The sequence below is a fragment of the Lontra canadensis genome, unplaced genomic scaffold (genome assembly GCF_010015895.1).
Source record: "Lontra canadensis isolate GAN:19392208 unplaced genomic scaffold, GSC_riverotter_1.0 scaffold1, whole genome shotgun sequence".
NCBI classification, from domain to species: Eukaryota; Metazoa; Chordata; class Mammalia; order Carnivora; family Mustelidae; genus Lontra; species Lontra canadensis.
In genome coordinates, this window is record NW_022630995.1 from 130,359,015 (window position 1) to 130,381,154 (window position 22,140).

Below are 22,140 nucleotides of genomic sequence, written 5' to 3' on the forward strand. Positions count from 1 at the left end.
AAATAACTGAAAACATATCCTATTAAAAATTATATGCATAAAAAGATTAGAAGGAAATGTATCAAAATCTAAATAATGATTATCTAGCCAGGTAATTAAGTTTAAATTAGAATAGCTTTCTCTATTTTCAATTTTCTTTACAATAGTCACGACTGTAATAGCACTGAAAGAAATATTAAAATAAGCCAAAAATATAAAGATCTAAGAATCATTTTCCAATTCTACTTTACTTGCTTTTTCTCATTCTCTAGTAAGTTAACAAATTCATGAATGCTTGATAGACTTATATATTTGAACAATTTTGAAAAGTGTTTTGTCTTATCAGTAAATGTCAATTGCTTTCTTGTTCCCTTCCTGTCCAGCTTCAGGAGCAGCACTCTCCCCCATTTTGTCTCATAAAAAGCTTAAAAATCTCATTATTTTTTATTTTTTTCATTTTTTAAGTTTTCACATTTTAATGCTAGTGTAGTTAACATACACTGTTATATTAGTCTCAGTTGTATACTATAGCGATTCAACAATTCTATACATTATTCAGTGCTCATCACAGTAAGTCTGCTCTTAATCCCCTTTACCTATTTTACCCATCCCCACATCCAACCACCCCTCTGGTAACCATCAGTTACTTCTCTATAGTTAAGAATCTGGTTCTTGGTTTGTCTCTTTCTAGGAGCAGCCCTTGTAACATTTTGGTTATGTAGTAACCAAAGGATTCCCCTTACTGTCATTTATTTTTTAACAGAAATATAAACTTGCAGGTGTTAACCCTGTCAGTGAACATGTGCAGTCTGTACCCAATATACTTATTCATTGGAAGGACAGAAAGTGTTAAGAATTGTCTGTCTCCCACCTCTGCCCCATATGTCTATACCAACACTGCAGATAACTGATATTATTTAAATTCTAAGTGTACAAAACTTGATACTTCATACAACTACAGGATATATCTATGATCTATGCAAGGATGCATATTCACACATTCCATTTTGGTGTGTGATAATTCAGCTTCAGTTCCTTAGAACTCAGAGAAGTCTCTCCTACTGCATCATCAGCATTTTCACCTGCCTGGATGTGGCTGTGTTCACCTGTGGATGTGTTTCAACTTTCTCAGTGTTCATCACTGTCCATTGGGTCTTTCTCAGTGCCTGGCCTTCATTTTGTATTCCTGAAATTTCATCACCTTTTGATTTTTTTTTTTGAGCAGAGTTTTTCACTATGAAATATTCTAAATGATAAATTGGTATCATTTTCCTCCACACTCAATACAAATGAATTTCATTAATTATGTACACCAGATGCAGTAATTTTGCATCTCCCTTCCCTCTTTGCCTTTTCAAAGATTTATTTATTTAAAAGTGAGAGGGAGCAAACAAGAGCACATGCAAGAGGGAAAAGCAGGCTCCCCCCTGAACTGGTAGCCTGACATGGTGCTCAATTCCAGGACCCCGAGATCATGACCTGAGTCGAAGGCAGGTACTTAAGTGATTGAGCCACCCAGGCTCCTTCCCCTCTTTGACTTTTCAAATGTCTCTGAAGCTGCTGTCATTTGAAGACAAAAAAAATTTTAAAAAAATGTTAAATGTATACCTTCAACATGGAGTTTGATGAAAGATAAAGTAGAACTTTTCTCATGCACAAAATACAAAAGTGAAAAATGCAAATGCGAAAAAGCAAGTGCAAAAGTAAAACCTCAAGTATGGTATTGCACTAAACATTATGTGAGAGAAATAAAAGAGAGTAGATCGCTGTACCAACTCCCAGTTATTTCAGTGTTTGATGATTTATAGCTGATACATAACATAAAACAACAGTAATATTATTCTGCTTTCTTGATATTGATGGAAATTGGATCTTTTTTGATGCATGCCGCATGAAAGAAGATAAAATTCTGGGCTTAATATTTTAAAAACCTCTTGATTGTTACTGCAAGGAAGGTTGCTTTTTATTTTCAAATTATATTTGAATTTTCAAATAGCATCTTAATGTGGTGCTTCTCTAAAGAACTACATAGTGAAGGGGATGCCTGTGTGGCTCACTCAGTTACATGTCTGACTCTTGGTTTCAGCTCAGGTCATGATCTCAGGGTTTTGATATCAAGCCCCAGGTGGGGCTCCATGCTGAGTGTGGAGCCTGCTTAAGATTCTCTTTCTCCCTCTCCCACTGCACCTCCTCCACCTCTAAAAAAAAGTACAAAGTGAATACAATCTGATAATATCTTCAGTTTCATTTAATAAAAGTAGCATTTTAGGGGCGCCTGGGTGGCTCAGTGGGTTAAAGCCTCTGCCTTTGGCTCAGGTCATGATTCCAGGGTCCTGGGATCGAGCTCCGCATCGGGCTCTCTGCTCAGCAGAGAGCCTGCTTCCTCCTCTCTCTCTGCCTCCCTCTCTGCCTTCTTGTGATCTCTGTCTGTCAAATAAATAAATAAAATCTTAAAAAAAAATAGCATTTTACTTGAGTGTAATCACAACAGCTTTGACAGTCATAGAAGACTATGTATCTGCTACATATAGTCACAAATATACATATACGTTATAAACGTAAGTGTAGCTATTTCATATCATAATGAACATTCACATTATATTAGTGAGCCACAGAATTTGCTGATTTCTGAACTTGATTCCTCAATGACATTGACAAAAAAGTAAAGAAATGAAATAGTTCCAAATGGAGCCAAAGAAGTCCATCTCCATTACTCAGCATATCGTTACGATAAATATATTCAAAGTTAATCTGCATGCAAACTCATCACTGGCAAAGGTGTGAAGAGGCCTCAACCTAAACACATTTGTGAGCCTTATTTTTTCACAGAGTGGAATTTGGGCGGAGATGACTTCCCACAGGATGCTGAAGGATGCGGCTGTGAGATCAAGTGAGGAATTGACACAAATGTTCTTTTAACTGGGTAGCATCAACCTATGGTTATACTTGGCCACATTAGCTCAGTGTTTCAGAAGGTGAGTGGAGGTGGTGAGAAAGAAGAAACATGTACTTTTTAATTTCTTCTTTCTATCCTTCTTGAGGCTCTTAAGAAAATTCCAGATCATTTTACCCCAAACTTTTATCTTCTACATACATACCTTGTATGTAGGTCATGCAAAATGATAAAAAATATGAAGTCATGACTTTGATGATACATCTTTGTATTTCTTAGTCAATAGGCTCTTGTAATAGCACATTTTATTTAAGACTAAAATGAAAATGAAACAGAACAAAATAAAACCAAGCATGATATAAGTTTAAAAATCATCCTTGCAAGAATGTTCAAGTTATTGTATGTCATGGGAAATTAGGCAGTTACACAAGAATGAATTGATCTTGAGCTATTTATCAAGAAGAAGTGCAGGCTGCCAGTGGATACGGGTAATTTGCTTCTGTGACATTTCTCTTCCCACAAACACTGAGTGTCTTAGAGTTTTGGAGTTGGAGAAGCCATCCTTTTAAGCACTCAACATAGCTCTCTAGTTTTATAATAGGACATTAACCTTGTCCTCTGCCAACCCTCAGTTGTTAAAGGAAGGGGACCTCTATGAAGCATATTCATTACATGCCGGGACCCAGGGACATCATCTGCTATATTGAAATGTTCTCATTACAATGACTCATGAAAGAAATTTTGCTTAGTCATGCCTCATTACTAACAGAAGTTGTGTCTCATCTGAAACCCGTTTCAGGTTTCATGTGAAACTTGTTCCTGGTTTCACATGAAACGTGTTCCTTTGCTTTGGCCACTGTGCCTATGACAAGTTTGTAGAAATTTTCTACATAAGCATTTCTGCAGATTTAGTATTTTTCTACCCTTATTTTCATGTGTCTTGATTTTTCTCAATTTCCTAATTTATCCTTTTGGAGTGTGTGTGTGTGTGTGTATGCATACATGTGTGTAAATATGTACGCACACATCTCTATGTTTACATACATGTATACACACTTATATCAATATATATACAGTATGTCAAGTCATTGAAGACAAGAAATAGAAAATTATCAAACACAAACATATATCATCTCCTCTATTTGCTTTGTGTTTTGCTGTCCCTGATGTACATACTTGCATCAGGCTCTGTTTTCTTATACTCCCAGACTCCCTATACTTATTCATTGCAGCATGAACACCCTGCCCTGTATTACAGTCGCCTGTTTTCTCATCTGATGCTTCCACGTCAGTGGTTCTCAGACTTCAGTGTGCATCAGATTCTCACAGAGGTCCAGTTAACTAGATAGCTGGGACTTACTCCCAGATTTTTTGATTCAACAGGTCTGGGTTGGGGTCCAATAATTTGCATTTTAGCAAGTTCCCACGTGATTCTGATGCTCCTGGTACAGGGATGATACTTTGAGAACCATGGATTTCATGGTTTGTTTGTTTGCTTCTTCTACAGTGTCATTTGAAAATGAATTGCAGCTAGACGAGACATTTGAGGGTTGATCAAAATGAAAGTTGTAAAAAGCATCTCATCTTCTATTTCCACCAATAAACTTGTCCACTTTGAGAACCATTTTCCCTTATGGTTTTAAGAGCTGAAAGGAAAGAATATGTACTAGTTGTTTACCCCCCAGGCTCCATTCTAGTGTTTCCAGGTTGTAGAAGTACTGCCAAGTGGACCTCCTGCCCAGAGTATGGTTCTTGCAATATATGTATCTTCTGAGCATTTATTTGTTCACCTGAGATTGGACTAAACAATCAGTGATTCTCAGCCCTGGCTGCTCATGAAAATAACCTAAGAGGCTTTTAAAAATGTACTATGTTGAGACATCCTTTCCAGGGGGATCTGGATGGGGTCCTGGTGGGAATATCTTTTTTTTTTTCTTTTTAAATTTACAAGGTGGGTCTAATATGCAGCCCAGATTGAGAATCACTGGGTGAAGTGATCTCTCTGGTCTTTCCTAGTTTGAGCTGGTAGAATTTTGAGGCCTTCACATGCTGATTGGAATCAAGACTCCTCTAATGCATGGGACATTCTTCGTCTACAACTTCTATTTCATTCTAGTTATTTATTTTTCTTCTTTCATTCCACCTTTCTTTTTTCTAGTGTTACTATCATAGAGTGTGGCAAAACATTTTAATTTGATTATGCTCTCTGAGAGTTCTGAGCTAGCTCAGATCAAAATACTTTTAAAATAAAGACATCAGAATTTATTAAGGTGAGGCTCTGAGGGGCCAGATAAGAACAACGGGGTACACATTAAGCAGGAAATAGCAAGGTTTCATGATCACCTGTTAGATAACCATGAAGTAAAGAAGAAGGTTTGCAGTATAATGTCTAAAGTAAAAGCCATCTCCAAGAAGCTTTCCAAACACAGGCACTCCTGTGTTATGGCATCTTCAGTTCTGCATAAACCTGGGAGTGAGTGAAGGGGAGCTAATAGACTCTCCAGTCCTTCTTGTATCTGACAGAGGAGCCAAGTAGAATATCAAGCTGAGTTTAAGGCTGTCAGAGCCCTAAGAACAAAAGAGAACTCAGCCAGGCTGTTCCAGTGGCATTTTAATTTCTGAACCCAGTTAGACACTGTTGTTTAAATTTGCTTATGTCTGAGGACACCTGCAGAAGATTTGAAATGAATGTGTAACCATGCTGCACTGGTTATAATGAAGATGAGAAACTAAACATGGTAATTAGAAATGGAGGCAATGTTCATGCTATAAATAAATTCTCAGATACAAATCATGATTTGGTAGCAACAAGCACTGTACCCAGTATTCATCAGTTTATATACAGTGTTCATTTTCTGTTTGCATATATATGTTTAAAAACGAATTTGTGTGAGAGAAGACACTGAGTGCTCTTTCTTTCCTTTTTTTTTTTTTTTTTTTTTTTTTGGAGGCAGAGAAGAAATTGCCCAGTGCCAAACAGATACAAGTTCATGAAAGAAAGCACACATTTCAAAGTCACTATAATCCTGAATGCATATTGTTCTTAAATTAAGAAATAGGTGAATCCTACCTAACTGGTATTTTTTTCTTATTCAGTATTTTGCACTTTGGTATAATTGGTATTTAACATATTAGAAATTAACAGACAAAAGATAAACGTAGTACAATTTAACCAACTTTTAATATGTGAATAGTGACTTATCTGTCTGAAGGAGCGCCATATTTCTATTTTTGCCTGAAGTTTCCTGAGGTTGGAAAATGCCTTCTTAATATTCAAATTTACTTGAAGATGGTTGTATAGGTAGAGAAATGTCCATTTTTTTCTTTTTTCTTCTCTAAGAGCACAACTTTTTAAAATAATTGACCTACAGAATATATGCTATTTCCAAAAATCAAAGTCACCTATTTAACCAAATTAGAATAGTATTAATCAACTACTTGGATATAGTATTATATATATATATAATATTATACATTTATATATAATTTATATAATTATTATATATTTAATATATATTATTATATAATATATATAGTAACACTGGAGAATATAGTATATAATACTATATAATAGTATTAATCAACTACTTATAATCTAGTCAAGGCAATTAGTATTATTGATGACATTGTCATTCCACTCCCAGACAGATGTACTCCCAAATTGAGAACAATCAGGACAAAAAACTTTGCTAAGAACAAAGCATGTCTTTGAAGGATATATGTTTAAGAAAAGATATAAAATGCCATTTCTGTAAGCCTTTCAAGTTATTTTTCTCCTAAATTTCATGTGCATGTATAAATATCAGCACCTTAATTCGTCGATTTTGTTCATTCAAAATATAAACCACTTGGATAAATGCTGAAAGACTACATGAAATCACACGATGCACTCATAGCATTAGAATGTGATGCTAATTAAATTTTTCTTTGTTGGAGAGCCCTTTTCTCCTTAGAATAAAGTAGCACAGTGTATATCTGAATTTTTGCTGAGGATTGCAATAAACATAATTATTCATTTCAAAGAAAGAAATTAGTTTTACAACACTGTCATACTAGTAATGCATACATTTGTAATACACAGTAATTTTTCTCATTTTCTGATCACATATGTAAGGAGAGAGCCATTTTACCTTTCCCAAGTTTGACCCTCCCAGTAGAGAGAAATCAAGAGTTGAAAGTGAGACCTTGAGACTCTATGTTGAGTAATTCCAATGAACTGACCCGTGACAGGTTACTAATGGTGTTCACATCCGCATTTCCTACCAACTCAGCTGTTATTAAAATGAACAGGAGGAAGATTATTATTAACTCCTATGAGACTCAAAAAAATAAAGACAAAGCCTATGGAAAATAATAAATTTATGAACTTTCTTAAGAGTCTGTTACCTCCCGGAAATAAATGATTCTCATTAGGTCACTTAGGAAACCTTTCTCACCTGAATACTGAAAACTGTCAACAGCTGATCTTTTACTCATAGAATGGACTTTGACAATAGAATGTCAGTCTCATCTTTGTACAGAAAAAGTAACAGAAAGAAGTAGTAGGATACATTTACAAAATTTAAAAAATCTGTTACTGAGTGAATATAAATCTAGGACTAAGAAGGAGAAAATACAAGGACTCAGGCTGATTCAATATTAGAGAGAATGTTTTCACAATTAAGAGATTCTAAAAGGAAAGGGGTTGTCCCAAGAAATAGTATGTACAAGGAAGAGAGAGATGATAATGTGTGCTGATATTCTGAGGGTCTTCAAAGATCAGACTGGAGAGCGACCTAGATGACCCATGAATCTATGAACCCATTTTTCCCAATGCTATTATCTGAAAAGTTAAGATAAAAAAGTAGGTTTTTTTCTTTAAATAAATAGGGATAGCACAACTACTAACTGAAATGTTATTTTACTTTAAAAATCTTATTTGTAAAGCGTATTTATCTCAGTTTTTAAATTTCAAATTTATCTGGAGATACATGGGGAAGCATAGATCAAGTTGTGCTAAATGTGAAATCCAGATGTTTCATGACATCACTCCCGTAGGTCCAAGTACAATTGCCTTATTTGGTTGCATCTGCGTATGAATGATGTACTGTAGAGGAAAGGTAGATTTCCTGCCATCTGTGGCCATATGAACTCATAGTTATGGGCCTCAACAGGACTTCTAACAATGCTTTTCTATCTTGCTATGCTTAGCACTGCCACACTAAGCAAAAATATATGGGAAACCCAGTTAAATTTGAATTTCAGATAAATAATGAGCACTTTTTTAGTATGTGTATGTCCCATTAGAAAATTATTTGTTGTTATCTGAAATTCCGTTTGCACTGTTGTATGACCCTGCAACCAACCCCCTTGCTCTATAAGGTCATCAAAAATAAATAGTAGCTGTATCTGTACATAAAATATCTGTATCTGTATATATCATATCTGCTTATATAATCTGTAGATCTACATTTGTCCCTGCATCTGTGATTTCCTCTTTTACTTCTATTGCAAAGAAAATCATACTTATTTTCCTTGCCATGACAATCCTTTTATTTTGGTCTTTGGGTCCCATCCTTTCCTATTCCCTGTGGGACCTTAAGAAACAAACATTCTGATCAGTTTTCTTCATCGTCAACTACTCTCTCTCTCTCTCTCTGAGCTCAAAGATTCTCCAAATTAAAAACATGAATTCATTTAGACGAATTCATCTGAATTCATCTCTTCCTCTATTTGAGACATTCTCTTTCTCCTTTATATAGTCCTGGGTTTTCATTTGTCTCTTTGGGCATTGTCTTCCTTCTCTCTGCTGGCTTCTTTTCTTCTTTCAGGGCCATTAAATGTTGCTATTTCCCAGGGTTCTTCATACTCTCATCTGCTCAGTTCATAGATTTTCCACTGGAGATTTTGACACTCACCACCTATATGCTCAAGACTTTCTAATCTTCATGTAAACTTGCAAAAGCCTCTTCTGAACTCTTCTGGATGTCTCTCTGTGGTTAATTGTCTTGTGCCTCAAACTGTTGTGTATAAAACTGAACTCATCTCCTCCTTTTAAATCTGTCTCTCAAGCAGTGTGTTCTCTCCATAGTAAAGGATCCTATAATCTACCATTTTCTAAACTGGAAACTTGAGATCAGATACCTATGTAAGTTATCATTGAATCCTGTTTGATTTGTTTGATTTACTTTCATAATACCTTAAAAATCCATCTACTTTTTTTAAACTATTTTTTTTAAAGATTTATGTATTTATTTGAGAAAGCGAGAGAGTTCGTGCATGTCCGCAAGCTGGGGGAGGGGCAGTGGGAGGGAATCTTCAAGCAGACTCCCCGCTGAGTGTTGTTGGGGACGGTGCTCAGGACTTGATCCCATGACCCATGAAATCATGACCCAAGCTGAAACGAAGAGTCAGAAGCTTAATAGAGCAAGCCGCCCAGGTGTCCCTCCATCGGCTTCTTTTTACTCTACAGCCTTTGCTGGGACACAGCTGTCTCTCTCTCTCTCTCTCTCTTTTTTTTAAAGATTTTATTTATTTATTTGAGAGACAGAGAACACGAGAGAGTGAGGTGAGGGGCAAAAGTAGAAGCAGACTCCCCGGTGAGCAGGGAGTCTGATATGGGGCTCGATATGGGGACTCCATCATGATCTGAGCCAAAGGCAGATGCCTGACCACCTGAGCCACTCAGGTGCCCCACAGCAGTGTCTCTCTAACTGGTTTCCTTTCCCTTCAGTCTTTCCCTCTCCAGTCTGTTTTCCAAAAGCAGCTTCAGTGGTCTTCCAGAACACTAAGCTGACAGTGTCATTCTTTTTCCTTAAAAGTCTATAAAAATTTACCCTTGTCATTAAAATACTGTCTAAACTCCTACCTTTGTTGATAAAGAACTCCATGGTTAACTACCATTCCCCTCCTCCTACTTGATGCAAGGCCGGAGTGACATCATTTTATGCCTGATGTCACTCATCTCTGTGGGTTCATATATGCCATATCCTTTCCCTGGAACAGGTTACCCCTTCTCTCTGCTTAACTTATTCTCCTTTGGATTTCTTCCTATTATTAGTTTCTGAGGGAAACTTGTTTTGTTCTATTAGATGCAATATGTTCCTTTAGCTTCATTCATGGTTTTTTTGGTTTGTTTGTTGTTTACATTTGCCTCTTTAATTATTTGTCTTACAAACTGGAATATAAGTTAATAAGGGATGGGACCATTGCCATATTTTCCACTGTATTTCCAGCCTCTAGAACACCCCTTGATACAGATTAAAATTCCCCAAAAATAGTTGTTCACTGTGATCTAAATCAATTTTACAATTGCACCATTTGTCAAAAACATCAAAACTACTCAGAAAGTAGTTTTCTATTAGGAAAATTTTAAGTTTTAGAAATATTCTCTTTCTGTTTTCCCACACCTGGTACAAAGTTATTGCAAGCTGTAAGAATTAAACAAGTAAAAAAATAGATGATTTTTACCACTTTCTCATTTTCCTCAAAAAACTGAAAATGAGAATATGCATAATGAAGTCTTTAGCAAAACAATATAAAGTGTAACTTCAAACTCACCATCCAACCCAAGCTAGACTAGATCATTATCAGGAGTTATTTTTGGGGTCTTCCTCTTTTAAATAAGCCATTCATGGAATTAAATATATTTTATTTGTTTTGCCCTGTACCACTCAGTTTGCATTGTTCCCATGGTTTTTTTTATCTCCTCTTTTGGCATCCTCTAATTTTGAAGCCATTTCAAGAGTTCTTTTTGGGCAATTGCTACATGCTAGAATTATTCCGAGTAATGTAGAGAGCCCAAAAGAGGAAAAGACATAATTCCTACTTCAAGGAGCTTAGTCTATAGGAAACAGAACTAACACATATGAAGACTTTAGAAAATAGGTGAATTCTAAGTAAATCAACTACAAGAGGTTATGGGAATCTGAAGAAAGGAAAGATCGCTTTGGACCATGATAAGCTGGGCAAGCTTTATGGAAAGGATAAAAATGAGATGAGTGTTGAAGTCTACCTAAATGTGGGCATTTGGAGAGGAAGAGAAAGACACTGGGAAGGGGGAGAGCCACCTGGATGGTAGTTCAGTGCTATTCTTTTGTTTGTTTTTTCCTGCTTAGAATTCTTGTCCCACCTTTTCTGGTACTGATGCTATTATTTTTGTTACTGAAATGTCTTTTCCCCAATTCACAAGGTCCTGGAGGGGTTGCCAATAGTCACATTTTAAATCCAACCTTCCCATCTAAGGGCACGGTCTGGGCATAATGCCCAAGGCCCCTGGTGACCGCGATCAGCCTAAGAATGTGACCTAGGGCAGGCTAATTCTATTCCATCCCTGGGAGTGAATGTGTAACTGCTTGAAGAGAACATTTCTCTTTTCTGTTAAGTCATGTCTGGTAAAATGTAAACCTAAACCTATCTCTGCCCACACTGTCTCTTCCCTCTGCTGTACAGAGGAAGTTTGCCTGCAGTTGAAGAAAACGAGAACACACAGAGAAAGAGAACCACATTGTTTGAATCTCTGCAGCCTCTGAAGCCATCTGTATACCTGGATTTCCTATGTCTGTGGCTAATACATCCCTTTCTTGTTTAAGCTCATTTGAATTGGTTTCAGTCAATTTTAACCTGGTAGAAGAGTCCTTACCAAAAGAGGTAGTAGGCTGATGGGTGGATGTGGAGAAAGAACAGAAGTGTCAATAAAGAAGGATCAAACTGGGACATTAGCAGTGAGGAAGAGGGCACAAACCAAAAGCAATATCTGGAGGGAAAAATGACGGGGTTTGGTTAGAGACTGGGTATAACCAATGCAGGAGGAAAATAGTAAAAAACTAGAACTTCCGGGTATTTGTGAACTCACTGATAAAAATGGGGGTAGTTGCAATGAGGAAGTGGGTTTGAAGAGACACAATAGGCAAACCATGACATCTGAGTTCCTGGTAAAGTTGGGGCTTTGTCAGTCTATGGTTTTAGTAAGATGACCAGCACTTACTGGTACAATAGCGTAAACTACAAGAAGGTAACCTAACTTTGCTTTGTGTCAGCCTTCAATAGAATATGATAAAGAACTATAATTATGCTTCCCAAATTCATCTTTTCTTATTTATTTATTTATTTACTCATTTGTTTATTTTAGAGAGGGGGGAGGGGTAGTGGGAAAGGGGGAGGGGGTCTTAAGCAGACTTCACGTAGAGCGCAGAGCCCAAGGTGGGGCGCCATCTCACCACTCTGAGATCACGACCTGAGCCGAAATCAAGAATCGATGCTCAACTGACTGCACCACTGAGGCGCCCCCAAACTCATCCTTGCAATTACTTGTTCTCTTTTCCCACCTAAGGCCCAGGAGAAATGTAGCATAGAGCAATGGTTCTAAAAATGTGGCCCCTTAGATCAGCAACACCTGTATCATTTGGGAACATTTTAGAAATGCAAATTCATGGACTCAACACCAGAGAAGGAATCAGAAACTCTGGGGTGGGTCTAACAATCTGTATTTTTTTTTTTTTAAAGAGATTTTATTTATTTATTTATGTACTTACTTACTTACTTACTTACCTATCTATTTATTTATTTGAGAGTGAGAGAGAGAGAGAGCATACAAGGTGGGGGAGCAGCAGAGGTAGAGGGAGAAGCAGACTCCCTGCTGAGCGGGGAGCCCGAGTGGGGCTTGATCCTAGAACCCTGGGATCATGACCTGAGCCAAAAGCAGATGCCCAACTGACTGAGCCACCCGGGCGCTGCCAAAAATCTACATTTTAACAAGTCTTGTGGTCTATGCTAATGTCCACTAAAGTCTGAGCACAGCCGGTGTACAGTATGCTTTGCATGCTGGCTCCATAGCAGATGAAGTCATCTACTTCTTAGTGCTATCATTTTACATTGTAAGAATAATTCCCTTAGAAAAACTCATTTTCCCTAATTCTACTCATTCAAAAAGTGTATGTTGAATATATTCTGTCAGGCACTGGTCCAGGCATGGTGGACACTGGAATAAATCTGAAACAGTTCATCACAAAAACACCCACATATTAGCAATTAAAATTATGCTATGGAAGTGATTCCCAGGAGACTTGAGTATTGAGCGTCATGAAGGTATCCCTAAAGAAATTACATTTCAAGCAAAAAGGAATGACTAGGAGTTATTCTGGTGAAGAAGGGCAGAGAGGGTAATGTGAAGGCATTCTAGGCCCTGGAAGGGATAGGCCTGGGCACGTTCAGGGAACTGAAGACAGACCAGTATGAACAGGTCTTCATTAATGATGGGTGTTGAAGCTGGAGAGGCAGATCTGATAGACGGATCATGCATGGATTTGTAAATCGTATCAAAGATTTTGAAGTTACCACTGAGGGCTATTAAGAGGCCACTGAAAAGCCTCAAACGTGGGCTAACATCATCTAATCCGTATTTTAAACCTCCTTTTTTTCAAATGAAAAAAGCAAAGCCTTTCCCACCATACGCTATGGGTGTTAACCGCACGACTTAAATTCCCGGTAAGCTCTAATTGGCTAATAGAGAAACTTTCTCTGAATAAGGCTTTGATGAGGTGGGAAAGAGCAGAGTGTGCCCTTGCAGGGACCAAATGCCAGGAACAGAAAAGGAGGAAGGGTCTGGGAGTTTCTTCTGCTTTGTGGTTCTGGCCGAGGCTGGTTCTGCCCATGCATGTCTGAAGCAGCCGGAGTGCAAGGTCTTAGGCAATTGCCGCCTCTCTCCCTTGCACAGGGGACACTGGTGCTCAGACTCCGTCCATCTGGAGGCCTTTTTCCTATAAATGATTTCATTCAAAGATTTCACTCACTTCCCAGGCATCACAATCACCTGACTGAGAATGATACCCCAGTTTATATGTGCTCCCCGGCCTTCAGGAGATATTCGTTATTAGCATCTTCATGCTATTGCCCTGTGCTAATATGTCATGTTAATAACAACTGCAAATATGCAGTTGTTTTGTGGCAAATTGTGTATAGTTCAGGAATGCTTGAACAATTCTACAGTATTGTGACTGTGACTGCTCTCCTACCTCTCAGGGACATGTCTCAGTGTGCTGGACAGCTGATCCCGCAATGTCACTGCAACCACAAACAGCCTGCCTATAATGGAATTCATCATGTCTTTCCCAAACCATCTCCCTCTGGCCTCTTCTGCCTTTGTCAGTAGCAGCAGCATTTCCTGTCTCCCAAGTTTCAAGGTTTGGAGTTACCCTGACTCCTTTGTCTTATGCTCTCACCCATTCCATGCACCAGGATTGTTTACCATCCCTGGGTGGAATGACAGCATGCCACGTGTTCCTCCCTTTCATTACCCTTTATCATCTTAATCCTACTTACCACAAAGCAGGATACATTCTCCCTTGTTGCAACTTGTTCTCCTAAATCTAGATCTCTTTCCCAATACACCCCCAGAGACACTGTGACTGTATATGTTATTCTTCATTAGGCCTGGTTTATTGCACAAAGGTTGGTCTGTATTATTTTTTGCAGCGAAATAATTTTTCTTAAAGGGATATTATGTAGAACCTCATTATATACAGAGATAATCATGCAACTTCTCTGGCTGAAGGTGGGTGAAGGGGAACACAATCCCCTTGATCTGTTCTCAGTTTCTGAGGTGGCCTCTTCGGTATCCAAAGGCCCACTGAGGCAGCAGGAAAACAAACATGTATAGAATACAGTCAAACTCTTTGGAAAGATACGCATGTTTTCTTTACAAGGTATTTAATTTTTTTTTTTTTTTTTTTAGTTTTCATCTATGTAAACTCTCCAACCTAGTCGTATAAGTTCACACAAAATTCTTCAGTGCAGAGTGTCACTCCCTCATCTCTGTCTGGGCTCATGGTGTTTGCCCTGCTCTGGGTGCCTGCAATGCCCGGCGTGCAGTTCTGCCAATCTAATTCTAATTTTCTTTGTCCCAATCCCACCTCTTAACAGGGTTTCCAGATTGTTCCAGCTCTCAGAAGTTTTTCTGTCTTCAAATTTCTGCAGTATTCCTTTTTATTTTTTAATTCACCCTGTACTTTCTTGAATTTGTATCTTTTTGGGTGTGTGTTCAATTTCTCCCACTAGATAACAGGCCACTTAAGGGAATAATCACCTCTTTTGTTGTTTTTGCTTTCAGCATCCAGTATAATATGCAGTCCCTGTATTTGCTTAGTGGGTATATTTTGATGATAACCTGCAGCAAGAAATAATAAGTATGGGCCCATCGATCACAATTCCATTAATAGAAGTCTAAGTTAAATATCCTGTCTTTGAAAATGTTCCTCCAGAGCAGTGCTTTTAAGTTAAGAGAATCAGCCACTATGACTTTAATTGCAAGCATTACTTTTTTCTCCAATTACCATTAAACCCACAACTAACTTCTTTCATTAAATTATGCTGGAAGTAGATTCAGGGAATGACAACAGATGGCTGTACATGGGGAGTTCTTGGTTTAGACTGGAAATACTGTTTTATCCCATACCCCAATATTTTAGACAAGTCATAATTAAATCATATTCCAAAGATTACAAGAAACTTACATTAATATATAAATCAAATGGTGTCACTTCTTTGTGATGTCTGAGCATGTTGGACATGGCTCTCTTCCCCTCTCCCCTCTCAAACCACCACCCACTCCCCGCAACCATCACACCCAGGCCACAGTGGCTCACTTTCAGTTCCCTGGATTGCTAAACTCCTTCCCTCCTCCTGGTTTGGTATAGCGGCCCCTTCTGCCTCAATGGTTCTCCCGGTCTTTCCTTGATCAATTCTTGTCATTCTTTGAGCCTCAGTCAGCTTGTCGTCTCTTTAAGAGAGTTCTCTGATCTCTCAGATTAGGTGAGGCTTCCTTTTTATGTGCTTTCATATTCCTCATCACGACCATAATTATGTATCAACCGTGAAATAGTTTCTTTTGTTTCTCTGTTCCCCCTTAGATTGTAAGCTCTAATCTCAAGCACTATAATATTTCCAATGCCAAGAATTGATGCATAACAGGTGCTTGAATTAACAAATCAATGAGCATTTTAGGAAAATTTTATAAAACTTTCGAGAAACAAACTATTATTATTTACATCCAGACCTCAAATTTCCTTGTCCTGTCTTAAATAGACATGGGCAGCATTCTTGGGGTCACGTTATTAGCAGGCAACACACTTACATGTGTTATAAAGTAACTTTAACTGTCATAAAACAAGCCCAAACAACCAAGCATGATGTAACAAAACTTCACTTAACCAACTTAAATGACTAGGGGATATAACATGAACGTGTAAAACTAGCTGTTTTGTTTAAAATCATCTGATTTATGCACACTAGCATGGGTATTCCTATAATTTTTATTCACTTTAAGTTATTTTGAAAATGTGTATGGTTGGAAAAAAGAGCAAGAAAGGAGTCTCATAGCTATGAAATATCTACATGTTGAAACATTTTAGTACATGATTATCACTAAAGTTAATGAGTTCTCCTTCCCTGAAGGCTCCGGCCACCCCACTGATACGTCCATGACCTGTTTCTGTGGCCTTTCAGTCTTGAATTACCCCGCTGAGTCAGACAATTGGAGAACAAATTAGCACCAACTGTAGAGATTTTTCTGATTAAAAAAAATCTGACCTTAAAAAACCCAACCGTTAAATATCTTTCTGTCAGGATGCTAACAGTTCACTGAATTTGCATTAAAGGATCTAAGGTTTCATACACTCTCACTCATATTTCTTTCACTGGTCTTATCTTTTTTTTTTTTTAAGATTTTATTTATCTTTTTTGACAGAGAGAGATTACAAGTAGGCAGAGAGAGAGAGAGAAGCAGGCTTCCCGCGGAGCAAAGAGCCCGATGCGGGGCTCGATCCCAAGACCCTGAGATCATGACTCGAGCTGAAGGTAGCAGCTTAACCCACTGAACCACCCAGGCGCCCCCCACTGGTCTTATCTTAACTAGAATGGGTACCAGATCCAACTGGTTTGTCAGTCCATTTACCAAGATAAATCACTGTCCTATTAAGGGAAGGGTAAAGGGGAAATCTAATTCTATTCTGGAACAGCTTCCAAACCCAGGGATGCTTCCCTATTATTTCTTCTCATTCCCACACCTGCCTTTTCTTGTTTTATCACCTTAGACCCAACCAGACAAATAACAGCATGAATACATGTTAGGTTGTGAGGGGAGAGGTCAAACACACCCCTAACTCACAGTGGAAAGAAATGCACGTGGATGGCATCACGTCTTTCTCTATAGTGACTGACCTGCATATTTTTAAATTATCAGACCGGTCATGGTAGGTGGCAGGAGGCTTCTGCTTAGAGTTATTCACCAGGAACCCGGCCGTGTCCACATACTTGCCGTCTTCTGCTACTGCCAATATATCAGTGCTGGAATCTGCTTCTGAAGATCTTTTCTGGATTGTTTCATGTTGCCCAAGACGGGGCAAGAGCCACAGATCCCTGTGGTGGTATCTGCCTTTGCTCTCCTCATGCTCCCTTGAGGACCTCTTAATCTCAAAGGATCCCCGTGGGTGAGAAAGACTGCATTCTTGGTACCTTGTGCCTTTTCCTCTGCAGAGATTTAAAGAGCAACCCTCACAGTCATTCAGCTCTTTTTGCTTTTTACCTGTGGTTTCCACATCTACCAGATCCATTCCATGAGGAGCAGAAGGCCCAGCTGCGTTTCCACATGGCTTATTGCCATTTCTCCTTCTTCTTCGTGAGAGTCGGAATTTAACTTGGGCTCTTCTTTTCGCCTGAATCCAGTGAGTCTCATCCGTGGAAGATGAATCTGAAGAAGTAGCGTAAAGCTCGCTCCATCTGGCACTTGTGATTTGGAGGGGAAAATCATTTCTTCTCCCTTTTGTTTGTTCTTCTGCAGCCTCATATCTCTCAGAGGCCCTCCTCCTCCTCCTAGGCCTCTGTTTTACTGATTTCTTACCAGACTCCTTCCTAGCAGGGCTCAGCACCACGACAGGGGTGCATTGCTCAAACGCATCTTCTGACATGTCATGCAAGATGGCAGATCTAGACAAAGCAGCAGGCAAAGGATGGGAGATGGGAATGGAGAGGAGAGCCACAGGAAAACAGAGAGAGAGAATGATGAAAATGACAGAATGACCAGACGTTGGTAAATAAAGATCAAATGAAGAAAAGGTGCTAAAGGGGAAAAATTAAGCCAGTATAAATTGTCCATGGACAATGTAAGGCAGAAGCAAGAGCCACACAGTTTTGGAACATAAAGAAGACTACAGAACATTGGTTTAAATGAGATTAAATAGGATCATTTGCTGAGCACTTACCTGCAGATGTCCTGAGTGGATGGACAGACAGACAATCTTGACTGGCTCCTGGGAGCTGTCCCTGTTGTTGGGCTGCTTGCCTGGAGAAACAAGTTAGATAATTTGGCATCTTGGTTAAGGTAATACATGGTCGAGATCTTGCTTTTTTTCCACATATTTAAAAAATTACAACAAACGTGGCTGCCGGTCATGTTGCTCATAACGCAGCTCACAACATATAGGAAGTCAGAGGGTTCGTTTTGCAAAAGTAAAACTTATTTGAGGAACTTGGAACAGCTGAAATGCTCTGCCACTTTGCTGTTGCTTCATTTATGAGAGAGGAAGATGATTCCACAAGTTTCTGTTCTATTTACTGTAAACATTTGAGTGGAATGCTTCCATTTGCCTTGGAAACAGGGGGTAACATCTGAATATTCTATAATACAAAGGACATAAAAACTATTATGGGATAAGGATGATAAAAATCTGGGAAGTCTAAATAATCAAATAGCCATTAGACTGCTAGATACTGCCTGGGAATAACATGAAGTCACATCAAGGACCTATGAGATAATATATGTGAAAAAATTTTGTAATATAAATATGTATATGTATATATATATGTGTGTGTATATATATATTTATTTAAAGATTTTATTTATTTATTTGACAGAGATCACAAGTAAGCAGAGAGGCAGGCGGGGGGCGGGGGAAGCAGACTCCCTACTGAGCAAAGAGCCCGATGCAGGGCTTGATCCCAGAACCCTGGGATCATGACCCAACCTGAAGGCAGAGGCTTTAACCCACTGAGCCACCCAGGCCCCCCACATTTTGTAATATTTAAAAGCCTATAGTTATTACTATTATTATTTCATCACGGAAACTAATAAAATCCATCCATCACAACATTATTGACCTATCATATCTTTTAACCCTGTGACCATATGGAGGCTGAGAAAAACAGAGCTTGAAATAATTCAGATTGTTAGCATAAAGCTGAGCACATTTCACCAAACTCCTGCCTTCGAAATGCATCTTCTTCACTGAATGTGACTTCTCTAACCTGTTGTATTTAATACAGATGATGCTGATAAATCAAAGGTAGAATGTGCTGAGAATTGGCTACTTGCCAGGCATCTTGCTGTGGCTTTGTCAGCTATCTCCTAAATCCTTAAAATAATCTCACCAGGGGGAAACTGTAAGAACTAACAGTTTTGAATGAATAGGATGTGCCAATCACTGTAGGTGAATTTTCCTTCATTAATACTCACGAGAAGCGAGTGTGTTGATTGACGTGATTATTTCCATATCAGCGATAAGGAAGCTGAGAAGTCAGTGCTGCTTCTCATGAGTAGGTGCTGGAACAGAGGTTTGGGATGAGGAATCTCGTTCTTTCATTTGTTCTCTTACTCACCTGGGAATATACTTCTCCTTTACACAGGAGGAAACTAAGGGGGTCCCTCACCAAGGACCAAGGCTTCTAGAAGATGGAAAAAGCTAGAAAATGGGATCCCCTCTAGACCCTTCAGAAGGAACGCAGCCCGGCTGACACCTCGATTTTGGTTCAGTGAGACCCATGTTTGACGTTGACCTCCAAAGCCATAAGATAATAAAGTGCTATTTTAATTCAATAAGTTTGTGGCAATTTGTCAAAGACTCATCAGAAACTCTTGTAGGAGATGAGACTTGAGCCAATCTAAAAGGCAAGCAGGAGTTATTATAGAAGGATTAAAAAATATTCTAGGCAGAGGACACGGGGGCCAAGGGGGAAGTATGGTGTTCTCAGCGTGTTCCCACAGACTGATTTACATCTGCACATTTCTGACTTGTAATTTTCAGAGGCCTCCTTATCAATCCATGAACACTGCATTTTTAATATTTGTATATCATCTTTGAACACCAGTTCATTTTTTATTGTATCCTTCAATATTTGTTTCAAAACTCATTTTTTTCAATTTTTTAAATCCAGATTAACTTCATTTCTGCATCCACTGAACAGGTATATAGACAATTTTTGTAAAAAACAAGCATTTCTGTACTCTATGCAGTAAACAGTAAGTATTATTAGATTGCACACCACTTATCCCACATACAACCATTGATGTTAGTAGCGAGTTCTGCACACAGCAGTCGCTGAATAAAGTGAAATTTACCAAACGTTCTCTTTAGGGAAAAAAAAAAAAGTAGTGAAGCCCAAAAGTGACCTCAGATCACTGATGATATAAAAGCGATCCAAAATACGTTGAGCACCATAATGGCTATCCAAGGCTACTTAATGACATGTTGAAGACCATTCTATGAAGGTGTACAAGGAAAGGAAGGTGAAACAGACATAATCATAATAAAAACTTTCATCATCTCACAGGTCTGAGCAAATGTATGTTCCACAACGAGAAAGTAATTTGTCAATGAATAATAACACAGAAAGTTAAAAAACATGCAGCTTCCCTTTGGAGGGTTTTTTGGTCCACCATGAGAAGGAATCAAATAGCATTTATGTCTATAAACCTTAAGTATTTTGAAGGAAATAGAACTCATCCTTATGATGATTTCTTCAAGAATCATCAAGAATCTTCAAACAACTCATAGCCAATATTAGCTGATACGTATTCAGTTTGGTGGTGGGGCAGATGCTGTAGTCTTGGCTATTGTGGCATATGCTGTTAATGCCCACGCCATCCCCCGGGCTTTCTCTGAGTTCACCTGGGCACTGACTGATTCCCACCTGAGTGCTTGCACCTCTTGGGTTCAATGCCCTGGGTCTTTGGTACCATGTGTTCTCACTTGACTACACACAGACACAACCTTAAAGTGTGGCATAAATTAAAACCTCTGGGGACAATTCTCGGACTGAAGTCAGTGGCTAAATGCTCTACATTTTCCATTCTCTCAAAGGATGGTCAAAGTGACTTATAGTTTCTCAAAAGGTCCCAAGCTGGATTATAGCTTCATGGCCATGGACCCTAGCTCACCAACACACCCCTTTATTGGCGTTTCCTCCTTTCTCTCTGTCTTACTTTAGCCAAGTCTGTGGTGCTTCCTGGGATCACTTTCTAGAAAAACTACCTGCACCCTAGTAAGACAGTGGGATCTATTTTACCACCTGATTGATACAAAATTAACCCTAGCTTATGTCACTTTAGATATGTTTGTTTAACAACATGAATTAAAGGTCCATTATGTAATAGATATTATGGTGAGTTCTGGGAATAAAGAAAAGATAGCATCCTGAAGGAGCTTCTTGGTTAGTGGAAAAGAGATTCAAATGAACAGACAATTTTAATACAGTCTCATCTGTCCTGATAATCTGGCAATGGGAGTTCTGATGAAGGAAGGGCACCTCAGATGGAATGGAGCAGAGACTTAAAGTAAGTGTCTGACAGGAGATGATGCCGGAGCAAGAAAGAGTGAATGTGAACACAATTTTATAATGACTGGGGGGAGGGAGTTGAGGTAAGAAGTGATACAAAGTCAGTATGAAGGAGTAGACAGAGATCCTGTATGTCACATTGAAATTTTTGGATTATATCCACAAATGATTAGAAAGTCATTGACAGATATTCAGTAGTAAATGGAAATGACTAAATTTGGGCACTAAAAAACTCACATTGGCAGCTGAGAACTGGAAAGTCCAAGAGTGACTGTAAGCAGGGGAAAGAATTAGGATTCAATATATCCAGGATGCAGCTCAGATTGGGAAAATGAATAGTTTAAACATTATAATCCCAGGGGCACCTGGGTGACTCAGTAGGTTAAGCGACTGTTTTTGGCTCAGGTCACAATCCCAGGGTCCTGGGATTGGGCCCCAAATCAGGATCCCTGTTCTGTGGGGAGCCTGCTTCTCCCTCTCCGTCTGCTTAATGCTCCCCCTGCTTGCGTGTTCTCTCTTTGTCAAATAAATAACATCTTTAAAAAAAGGATAAAGAATCCCAACTGGTTGTTTTATTACAAGTATGGTAAAAATTATTTCAAAAATCAGTTGAAAAAAGTAACATGGGGAAACGTCTTTAATGTTCGATGAAAAAATTTTAATAAAGTTAAGTGGGATGAGGGGTT

At 38.6% G+C, this 22,140-nt stretch overlaps 1 protein-coding gene across 6 annotated transcripts in view; it reads right to left on the reverse strand.

Moving 5' to 3' along the window:
• MARCHF1 (membrane associated ring-CH-type finger 1) overlaps nucleotides 1-22,140 on the reverse strand; it is an 863,493-nt gene that overhangs the window by 71,363 nt on the left and 769,990 nt on the right. For 4 of the 6 annotated variants that reach the window (XM_032863628.1, XM_032863619.1, XM_032863610.1 and 1 more), the window contains 2 exons: nucleotides 18,106-18,185; nucleotides 16,699-17,830 (listed from right to left, as the gene is read on the reverse strand). In XM_032863628.1, coding sequence (XP_032719519.1) covers nucleotides 16,972-17,830; nucleotides 18,106-18,185 — 939 coding nt within the window. In that variant the 3' untranslated portion in view covers nucleotides 16,699-16,971. Of the gene's footprint in view, nucleotides 1-16,698; nucleotides 17,831-18,105; nucleotides 18,186-18,274; nucleotides 18,404-22,140 lie in introns of those variants that run through there. The other 2 variants (XM_032863645.1, XM_032863636.1) reach the window with 2 other exon arrangements.